The sequence below is a fragment of the Podarcis raffonei genome, chromosome 10 (genome assembly GCF_027172205.1).
Source record: "Podarcis raffonei isolate rPodRaf1 chromosome 10, rPodRaf1.pri, whole genome shotgun sequence".
Lineage (NCBI taxonomy): Eukaryota > Metazoa > Chordata > Lepidosauria > Squamata > Lacertidae > Podarcis > Podarcis raffonei.
Window position 1 is genome coordinate 75,964,888 of NC_070611.1, and position 11,328 is coordinate 75,976,215.

At 44.9% G+C, this 11,328-nt stretch overlaps 2 protein-coding genes and 1 pseudogene across 2 annotated transcripts; all 3 read left to right on the plus strand.

The window, feature by feature from the left end:
- The first annotated feature begins 3,357 nt into the window (after nt 1-3,357).
- LOC128422894 (olfactory receptor 5V1-like) lies at nt 3,358-4,310 on the plus strand. The gene has a single exon (XM_053407514.1). It carries the CDS (start codon nt 3,375-3,377, stop codon nt 4,308-4,310), a length of 936 nt encoding a protein of 311 aa, XP_053263489.1. The 5' UTR covers nt 3,358-3,374.
- Nucleotides 4,311-4,896: 586 nt separating this feature from the next.
- Nucleotides 4,897-5,836, plus strand: LOC128422895 (olfactory receptor 5V1-like; annotated as a pseudogene).
- Nucleotides 5,837-9,873: 4,037 nt separating this feature from the next.
- LOC128422896 (olfactory receptor 5V1-like) lies at nt 9,874-10,809 on the plus strand. The gene has a single exon (XM_053407516.1). It carries the CDS (start codon nt 9,874-9,876, stop codon nt 10,807-10,809), a length of 936 nt encoding a protein of 311 aa, XP_053263491.1.
- Nucleotides 10,810-11,328: the final 519 nt, after the last annotated feature.

Here is an 11,328-nt window from a genome sequence, read left to right on the forward strand (position 1 = left end):
CCTTCCAGGTTTCAGGTGCTTTGCCTCCTCCTAGAATCAGATTACATGCTTCTACCATAGGTTGGATAAGCCAGTCTTTCAGTGTCTTATAATATTTTGCTGATAGACCATCTGGTCCTGGTGCCTTGCCAAGTTGCATTAAATTTATCGCATGTTCCACTTCCTGTCTTGTAATTGACCCTTTTAGGAGGATCTTTTTATCCTCTGGAATCTTCTGCAAACCATTAATTTGAATAAATTGCTCAATTTTCACCTGGTCCTCTTTATTCTTTTTGTACTGTTTCTTGTAGTATTTATAAAAACATTTTCTTGTGTCAGCAGGGTTCTCCACAGATTTTCCTTCTGTTACGATATTTGTGATAGTACTTTGCTTTTGCCTCTTTTCATTTGTTTCATTTGCCAGGCTAAAAGTTTCCCACGTTTGTTTGCCGATTCAAAGTTCCTTTGTCTCATCCTCTTTAATTTCCATTCTATTTCTTGGTTTATAATCTGTGAATATTGAATCTGAAGAGCTTTAATTTCCTTTTGTATCTGCAAATTTTTTGGATTTCCTCTGAGCTTCTTCTCTTTCTCTTTTAGTTGATCCAAAATTTTATCGTTTTGCTCATTTTGTATCTTTTTCCTAATTGAATTTTGTTGGATAAGGAATCCTCTCATTACTGCTTTGCTGGCATCCCAAATAACCCTTGTTTCCATTCCTTGGTAAATATTAAGTTCAAAATAATCCTTTAGGGTTTTTTGGGCTTTAGTTACAATCAAAGTACTTCTCAACAAATCATCATTCATTCTCCATCTGAAGGAGCCCTGTACAAACATCTTCAGTTCCACAGAAACTGCACTGTGGTCAGAGCAAGTTTTAGGGCAAGTTTCAGTTTTTAGTACCTTGGGAACCAAGTCTCTGGATAACCATAGATAGTTGATTCTCAAAAATGAATGGTTTGCATCTGAGAAAAAAGTGAAGTCTTTTTCAGTTGGATTTCTGACTCTCCATTTGTCTGAAAGATCAAATTTATCAGTTATATCAAAAAAAGTCTTGGGTAGTCTACCAGTGTTCGAAGTCTTTTGTCTCTGAGTCCTATCGATCAAAGTAGATGCCACTCCATTCAAATCTCCCATTAAAATTAGTTTATAGTCCAAGTATCCCCGAAGGCTTGTATCCAAATTCTTAAATAATTCCACTTTGCCATCATTAGGTGCATAGATTCCTAATAAAAAATATTTTTTGCCCTGTGCAGTAATTTCCAGTGCTATGTGTCTTCCCTCCTCATCTTTAAAAATCAATTTTGGATTCCATTTTTCTTTTATATAGAAAAACACTCCTCTTTTTTAAACTTTATTCGAAGAAATAAATTCTTGTCCAAGTCTTTTATTTATTAGGATTTTTCTACGTAATCTTGTGATGTGTGTTTCCTGTAAACAAATTATATCCAAATTCTGTTTTTCCAGCTCGTGATAAACTTGTCTCCTTTTTTGAGGAGAGTTTAAACCATTTACGTTCCAAGAATAAATTTTCAAAGCCATAATGTCGAATTAAGGGGATGCCGCTTCTGCCCCCGACACCTGTGGACTTTGCAGTCCCAATTCCACAGCGTACTTCTGCAGAAATCTGTCCTTCTCTCCCACAGTCTTAATCCTTTGCTTTCTTCCTTCAAATCTGAAAGATAGGCCTTCTGGGAATTCCCACCTAAAAAAAGATATTTTTCCTCCTCAGGATGTTTGTCAATTCTGTGTAATTCGATCTCAAGCTCAGGAATTGCCAAGGAACTTCTTTAAAGAGCACAATAGATTCGTCCTGTATTTTTAGGCCTTTTTAATAGTGGTGTCCCAGAATAATATCTCTTTGTTCCTTGGTCTTAAACGCAGCCATAAGTTATTTTTGTGTCCTTTTTAGGCCCAAATCTATAGGCTTTTTCTATCCACGATTCAACTTCTTCCTTTTTCAAGTCCCACCATGCCACGAAAAAATCCGCCAAAGATTCCCTGAGTTTCTCTTCATCCAGATGCGGGACCGCCCTCAATCTTAAGTGGGATTCCTTTTCCTTCATTTGAAGAAAAGCAATTGAATTTGCATTTGCATTTTGTAATCTTTCCTGATCTGGCACTCTGACTGTCTCAAGCTGTGCCAACCTTGTATCATGTGTAGTAATCTCATACTTAACTTCTTTCAGTTCAGTTTCAAATCTTTTGTCCAGCTTTTCTATGCTTGCTATATTGCGATTTAAGCCGTCTCTAATATCATTCAGTATTGTCATAACCGGTTCCTCAAAGGGTGGATTCTTGTTTTGTCAGCACACAACATAACTCAGGAATTTCAAGGTCAGTACCACAGCTTTTTGTAGTGAGAAAGAAAAACAAGTTCCCTCCACTAGTCCCACAGATGCCAGCCCAGCCAGACAGCAGCCCCCCTGTTCTTTAGGAACAAGCTGAGAGAGGAAAAGAAAATTTTAAAATCCCTTTCTTTTTCCTTGTAACAATTATAGACAGTCCTGAAGGGAGAGGACACTTTTAGCTACTTAAAAATATGTCAGGATAGCCGCAGGACACAATTTAGCAGAGTCAGTGGAAACGGAGATTAAATGTTTCCTCTTCCATTGTGATGTCACAATGGAGTCTAGCCTTCCTCCAGGGAGGTCCGCTGCAGATTGAAGGAGGCTTTTTCCTTAGTAACAATCACACAAAGTTTATATTTTCAAAAAATAATTTCCCCCTTATCCTCCTTAAAGGGGGGGGGATTTTGCCTGCAAAGTTTCAAAGTTCTTTTTTCTCTTTAGGCTTCGGTCTTTGCACGCCGATTCCAGTTTCTTCCAACAAAAGGGACCGACCTCCGTTTTTAAGCCCCCTTTTCCACTGATCAAATTTTCAAATTAAGACTTTCGCTTTACTAACAGTTCTGAATTTTAAGACCTTTTTTAAAAGAAGAAATTGGCCGCTCACAATCGCCAGTCTTGGAGCTTTGCGCAGTGAAGGAAGCAGTCTTTTCCGCTGTGCCGCGTCTCCGACCCCGCTCACTCTCGGAGCTCTTACGAGCTTACCGGGGAGCAGGGGAGTCACAAAAAGGCACCCGCCGGATCTCCAGGTCCTCAGAAGGCCCAATCTGAGGTTTTTTGGGGGGAACCACAACGCTCTCATGATCTCCCCTTGCTTCAATGTGCTGGGGCTCTTTCAGCCGAAAGAGCTCCCGACTGCCACTACCGGGCAACCAACCAGAAATCTCCCAACTGTGTTTTAAAGGTATGGATCTGGCTCTGTATTTACCTAGAAAACATGAAAAAGAATGTTGGTGGGACAGATATCTGTTTATAACAGGATGACTACTATTGGGCTTCCTTCAACGTCACTTTTCTCTCTTCTCAGATCCTCCTCTTTCCTTCCTCATGGATGCAGAGAATCAAACACAGGTAGAAGAGTTTATCCTCTTGGGCCTCTCCAGAGCCCCGAGCAACCAAGCTCCCCTCTTCTTGGTCTTCCTAGCTGCCTATTTGGCCATTCTCACAGGCAACCTCATGATATTAATTGTGGTCTTGATGGATTCCCGACTTCACAGCCCCATGTACTTTTTCCTCAGTCACCTATCTTGCTTGGACATTTGTGGTTCATCTGTCGTCGTGCCAAAGATCCTGGTGAACCTCCTGCGCCATAGTCACACCATTTCCTACAACCAGTGCATGGCACAAACATTCTTTCTGGTCGGGTTTTTTGGATGTGAGCCTGCCCTGTTAGCCATCATGGCCTATGACCGCTATGCTGCCATTTGCCAGCCATTGCACTATAGCCGACTCATGAGGAACAGGCTGTGCATCCATCTCGCTGTGGCCTCCTGGATCTGGGGCTTCCTGGACTCAGCAATTCATGCTGCCCTGGCCTCCAAGCTTCGCTTCTGTGGAGCCAACCAGATTCCCCAAATCTTTTGCGATGTGCCCCCGCTGTTGAAAATTGCCTGCAGTGATACGAGCATCAATGAATTGGCCACTCACATCACCAGCATGTTTGTGGGACTTGGTCCCTTTCTCTTCATCATCTTCTCCTATTTCTACATCTTGGCCTCCATTCTGAGGATTCACTCCAACACTGGCAGAAAGAAAGCCTTCTCCACCTGTGCTTCACACTTGGTTGTGGTCACTCTCTGTTTAGGAAACGCATTCCTAAACTACAACCGCCCAAGTGCCGGCTACTCTCTGGAGATAGACACACTGATCTCGGCGATGTACTGCATCGTCACCCCCATGCTGAACCCCCTCGTCTACAGCCTCCGCAATAAGGAGGTGAAGGAAGCACTGAGGAAGGTTCTGAACTGCCGGAAGATGGTTTGAATCTCATTTCTGCTGCTCTATACCACAGTGTCTTCTAAAAGTCTGGTAGCTATTTTCTCTGACGTCTGGTGGGAGGGCGTTCCACAGGGCGGGTGCCACTGCCTGGTTCCCTGTAACTTGGCTTTTCGCAGAGAGGGAACCACCGTAAGGCCCTCGGCGCTGGACCCCAGTGTCTGGGTGGAACGATGGAGGTGGAAATGCTCCTCCTGTTTATATGGCTGGTTTCCCCTCCCCTCCAATAGAATTTTAAGTGAAATATCAATATATAATATGACTCCCCCCCCCCTTCTCCACATGGTATTATGTATTGTATAATTTGCTTTGCCATAATTCACTTGGAGACATTTGGGTGACAAGAGACTAAGAAGTTTAATCAACAACAACAACACTGAATTAAATGGATCAATGGTCTTAGAAGACCGCTTACAATCATAGAATCACAGAACTGTAGAGTTGTAAGGGACCCCAAGGGTCTTCTACTTCACCTCCCCACAATTCAAGAACTTCCTCGGTTTCCCTTTTCTGCCTGGCAGCCTTTCCCTCAAACTTCATCCTTCTTTCTCTACAGATAATCTCTGCATTTCCCATGGCTGGCAGCAGCAACTGGACCCAGGTGGTGGAGTTTGTTCTTCTGGGTTTCTCCAGGATCACGCATGGTCAGACGTACCTGTTCCTGGTGTTCTTGGTGATCTACTTGGTCACCCTGTTGGGGAACCAAACCATAGTGGGCCCGATCCTGATGGATCCCCACCTTCATAGCCCCATGTTCTTCTTCCTCAGCCATTTGTCTTGCATGGATGTTTGCTACTCCTCCGTCACAGTCCCCAGCATTCTGGCCAACCTCCACCACCATCGCTGCCACACCATCTCCTAGCACCCGTGCCTGGCCCAGATGTTCTTCCTGATGGCTTTCTCAGGTTCTGAGTGCTGGCTGTTGGCCACCATGGCATACAATCGCTATGCCGCCATTTGCCAGCCTTTGCATTACTCATACCTCATGGGCACGTGTGTGTGTGTGTGCAACTAGCCACCATTGTCTGGGTCGTAGTCTTCCTGGATTCAGTGGTCCACATAGCCTTGGCCTCCAATTTACACTTCTACGGGGCCTTCCAGATCCACCACATCTTCTGCAACCTCCCACCACTGCTGAAAATTGCCTGCTGGAACAAGCGCATCAGCAAAATTACCGTTCACATAACCACCATCTTTAGGGGCCTGGGCCCATTCCTGGTAGTCGTCATCTCCTACATCTACATCTTGGCTTCCATCTTGCGGATCCGCTCCAACACCGGGCGGCGCAAGGCCTTCTCCACCTGCACCTCCCACATGATAGTGGTCGTCCTCTACTTCGGAAGTGGATTGGTGCACTACAACCACCCCAGCACAGGCTACTTCTTGGAGGTTGACACCTTGATCTCCACCATGTGGCCTTTGGGGCCAGCTAATATAAATAGATAAAGCCATTTTATTTCCCCAGAGAAACTTGGAAAATACTCTTCATTTTAAAATCTTCATTTATTTTCCGTTGCCGCTGACATCTTTTGTTATGACTATAGCTTTACATTTTGTTGCTCACATCTGTGTTTCTTTTTAATGTAAGTGATCCAGAAAATGTTGCTGTTGGGTGGCAAATAAATATTGTCAATAAAAAACAAATACACAAATACACAAACAAAACTACCAGTGCTTGTGCATTGTGCTTGGATGCTGAGTTAAGCCAAATCTTGTACTCTGTTGTGGTGAGTTTGGTGGGTAGGAAGAGGCGGGATTGGTAGGTTCGTGAGCAAGTGTAAATCTGTGGGACCCCTCCCCAACTGCGTGAAGAAGCTTGCCAGAAGAAGAGTATCTTCAGCTGTTTCCAGAAAATGCAAATAATGGGCATCTGCCCTAACTGAACACGGATGCTGTACCAGTAGCAGGGCCTTGTCAGTAGTGGCGCCTGCCCTGTGGAACGCCCTCCCATCAGAGGTCAAGGAAATAAATGACTATCTGACTTTTAGAAGACACCTGAGGATAGCCCTGTTTAGGGTAGTTTATAATGTTTGGTGTTTTATCGTGCTTTTAATATTCTGTTGGGAGCTGCCCAGAATGGCTGGGGTATAAATATGTAAGTGTGCTGTTGGGTGGCATATAAATATTGTCAATAAAAAACAAATACACAAACAAAACCACCAGTGCTTGTGCATTGTGCTTGGATGCTGAGTTAAGCCAAATCTTGTACTCTGTTGCGGTGAGTTGGGTGGGTGGGAAGAGGTGTGATTGGTAGGTTCATGAGCATGTATAAATCTGGGGGACCCTTCCCCAACTGTGAGAGGAACCAGAGCTTACAGGGTTAAGCAGCTCAGTTCCATCGTCCTGCCTCTGAGGGATGGAGAGATCCACATCCAGGATCTGTTTCTTTGTTCTGTCTGTACTTTCATTTTTGTCTGGGATGGAGGATGCCTTTCTCTCCGGAAACTGGCTGAATTTATTGCTGCTGTAAATAAAGCTTCTAGCGTATAACGAAGCTGAGTGGAATCTTGATTTATGCATACTATGCACACACAGAGGGCAGAAGGCCAATTCACTGTGTTTTACTGTGCTGTGCTCAGAGGTCCAAAGGAGCAGAGATACACAACGGAAGCCTGCCGGACCTTCACCCTGAGCAATATTTACAGGTTATGGACTAGTCACGCTCCAAAGGCAAGGGAGCTTTCTGCGAAGCCTGCGCTGTGCCTGTGTCCTTAAAGAGCTGCAGAGAAATCCAGCTGGAGCTTCTGCTATGCTCCGTGCCTTTTAAGGCAAGGCAGAGTGCTCACTGGGAAGAAAGGATCTTGCTGAAGGAAGCATCCCCTTGAAGCCGGCTAGCGTGAGTACTAATGTCCGGGGGAGGAGATGGCAGAGCTTCAGGAGACCTTTAATGTCCCATTTGAAAGGCTCAATGGGCAGAATTGGGAGTACTGGTCCAGAAGAATGAGGGCATGGCTTCTGGCCAAAGGGCTCTGGCACTGCACACAAGCCCCACTGATCCAGGCTGCAAACGGAGCAACTGGTCTGGGAAAATTAAGGAGCAGATGCCTAGACTGTATTTCATCGGAATTGACTAAAATGGCGACGGCTGCTTGAACAGGACTTTTGGACTTTTGGATCTGTGTTGAGATGAGTTGCGGGAGAGCATTACAAAGTTCACTCAGAAATATAAACAACGTTGTTCCTTTCAACTCGCTTGTGGAAACAACTCGGAGGTTATTAAGAAGAAAAACGATAACAACAAGGAGATGGGAAAATGGGACTTGTGAATATCAAAGCAGCAGAAATATAAGATGATTGAACCCCTACCGAACTCGAAGCATGGGTACCCCCCACAAAAAATTAAAATTCGGTTAAATGTTTGGACTGTGTGATATGTATTGGCATAATTTGGAATAATTAATATGATATGATTGGTTTGTTAAATGGAAATTTAATAAACATTATTTTTTAAAAAATATGTCTGAACCTCCTCCATGGAAGAAGACTCTCTCCCCGTCTGGTCCAGGCACAGCCCAGGACGCAGGCAGCCCCCCAAAAGCTGTGCCCTTCCACATCTCCTGCGTTGGCTACTGCTTCCACCTTCTTACTAGCCACGGTCCCTAGAGTGCATGTCAGGGTCTCCCACCAAGGAGGATCTCCTCCTCTTTGTCCTATCTGCCTACAACGTTGGTGGCTGGCAGGTGAGAGATAGAATTTTAATTTCCTCATAGCTCTTCCTTCCTTGCTTTCTCACCTGGCTTAACAACATCCACACAAGAGCTCCCATGGTGAAAATGAGTCTCAAAGGGAATTTCAATCTCGCCAGGAGGACACACTTTCCATAACATGACTTAATCACTCTGAGGTTACTGCTGGCCTCCTGCCCCCTCCCTACCAGCAATTAAGGGTGCCCCAATTAAAGGACACCATCCATTGTGTTTGGCTCTAGAATACCTGCAAAAATATCCTACCCCCATGGGACATTGTGATTCACTGCAGCTGCAACCTTCCTCTCTGTGGATTCTGGGTGCACAGATATCCCCATGGTCAACACACAAGGTAACAATTGCGCCTCTACAAGGAAAGACAGCCAGCAACCCACAAGGCAGGCAGCAGAGAAGTTTGCTCACAACGAACATGGGCCCTGGTGTCACCATGAGATCTTCAAGGCCCTTTCTTGGTGTCGCATTTGGATAAGAGATTTTGCCAAAGCTGCTTCTTCACAATTGGTTGTATTCAGAACTCCTAGTGGTGTTCTGAACTCCTACTTTTCTGAAGGAAATGGCCAAACACCAGGAACCTTCTGCTTGTTTCCAGGCAGAATAAAAACTTACTTGTTGGCCAGAAACTGCACCAACTTGTATCACACAGAGAAGCTTCCAGAACCCTCTGGAATTAGAATAGGAGAGATCAATACTTACTGCACCCAAGAATGCAAACGGACAAGTCTATCCATGGCTACTGGCTGGGGTAGCTAAACTTTAACCAGAGGTCTCAGAGCACTGAAGAACACTTGCTGGGCTCACACACATCGCCTTTCTCACAAGAGGCAGCTGTGGAGTGCGAGAGGGAGACGTGTGAGTACACTGAGAAGAGACAGGCGCTGAACAGGGGAAAGGTGGCTGTTTTGAACAATGGCAGAAGTCTGAGTAAAGCAAGGATGCACGGATGCAGAATTGTGTTTTCAAATAATTCCAGAAGTTAGAATAAAGCAGGAATGGAGGAAAGCAGAGGGGCTGGGGTGGTGATTTCAAACAAGGGCAAAAGTTTGAGTAGAGTGAACAGGGGAAGATGTGGGGAAAGGTGGCAATTTGTTGATTTATTATAATTTTTAAATTAATTTTCAGTATAAGAAATATCACATCAAATAAAGTAAACATTAAAATTTTTTTAAAAACCTTACAATACTGCTTACAAATTCAATAAAACATCCAAATGTGGGATTTCTCAAATCCCTTACGCCCCTCTGCCCTTTCCTGTGCTTCCATTATGTCTGTGTAATAGTATTAATCTTGTTGTATCTAGTTCTATCTTTTATCATCATATTGCAATTTTTTCTTAAAATCCTGCCAAGGGAGGTGGCAATTCAAAAGAAGGGTTGAGTACAGAGAAAAGGGAGCTTTGAAATGCTCTGTGGTGTGAGTTTTCTGGTGTTCAGTTCTATGTTCTACCAGTCTCTATTTCTTCTTGTAGAAATTGACTTGCTTGCTTTTGAAAAACAAAGCCGCCTCAGTGTCTCTCCATGCCTGCTTTCTTCAAACCTCTGCCATTATTAAAACCCACAATTTTGATCCCTTTCTCCCTCCACTCCACTTGAACTTCTGCCATTGCCTTATTTACTAACACTTATTAGCCAGCATGTTGTGTTTGCATTTTTGTAGATTGTTTCTGTAACGCAAGAAACCATGCACTCCAACTGTCTTTTAAAGGTATTTCTTTGGCTCTGTATTTACCTAGAAAGCATGCAAAATACTCTTGGTGGGACAGATATCTGTTTATAGCAGGATGACTACTATTGGGCTTCCTTCAACGCCACTTTTCTCTCTTCTCAGATCCCCCTCTTTCCTTCCTCATGGATGCAGAGAATCAAACGCAGGTAGAAGAGTTTATCTTCTTGGGTCTCTCCAGAGCCCCAGGTGACCAAGTCTCCCTCTTCTTGGTCTTCCTAGCTGCCTATTTGGCCATCGTCACAGGCAACCTCATGATATTAATCGTGGTCCTGATGGATTCCCGACTTCACAGCCCCATGTACTTTTTCCTCAGTCACCTGTCTTGCTTGGACATTTGTGTTTCTTCTGTTGTTGTGCCAAAGATCCTGGTGAACTTCCTGCGCCAGAGTCACACCATCTCCTACAACCAGTGCATGGCACAAACATTCTTTCTCATCGGGTTTTTTGGAAGTGAGCCTGCCCTGTTGGCCGTCATGGCCTATGACCGCTATGCCGCCATTTGCCAGCCATTGCACTACAGCCGTCTCATGAGGAACAGGCTGTGCATCTATCTCACTGTGGCCTCCTGGGTCTGGGGCTTCCTGGACTCAGCAATTCACGCTGCCCTGGCCTCCAAGCTTCGCTTCTGTGGAGCCAACCAGATTCCCCAAATCTTTTGCGATGTGCCCCCACTGTTGAAAATTGCCTGCAGTGATACGAGCATCAATGAACTGGCCACGCACATCACCAGCATCTTTGTGGGCCTGGCTCCCTTCCTCTTCATCATCATCTCCTATTTCTACATCTTGGCCTCCATTCTGAAGATTCACTCCAACACTGGCAGGAAGAAAGCCTTCTCCACTTGCGCTTCACACTTGGTTGTGGTCACCCTCTGTGTCGGAAATGGATTTGTAAACTACAACCGCCCAAGCACCGGCTACTCTCTGGAGATAGACACAGTGCTTTCTTCAATGTATTGCATCGTCACCCCTATGCTGAACCCCCTCATCTACAGCCTCCGCAATAAGGAGGTGAAGGATGCCCTGAGGAAGGCTCTGAACTGCCGGAGGACAGTTTGAATCTCATTTCTGCTTCTCTGTAGGGCAGGGCTTCACTGGAACATGTCTGCTGGGAACAGCGAAATTGATGAGTGGGAATTAAGGAAGAGGGAGAAACTATAGACAAAGTCACTGTCAGGGATTGGACTCAAGAGAGCTAGGGGGAGATGGAATGGTGAGACCACCACCCCCTTCTTCTGATGATGCAGAAGGAGAGGAATACATGTTTGAATTTCAGCAGAGCTTTGAGGAGATTGAGGGAAGCTACAGCTCAGAGACAGCCGAACAGAAGAGTTAGGAGTGTTAGAAGAAGGGGGGAATGTGGAAGGGGAACCAGCTGACACATTGTCACTGGAGAGTATTTCTGGTCAGGGGCTCTCAGAGCCAAGAGAAGGATGAGCCCAAGCAGAGTGCAGAATGGGGGGAGGATGATCACAGGGAGAAGGCCAGAGGACCATGGAGTATTTGTGCAGCTGGTTCTTCCTGTTCAATTGCCTTGCATTTGCTCCTATTGAATTTCATTCAGTTATGACCCAGTTC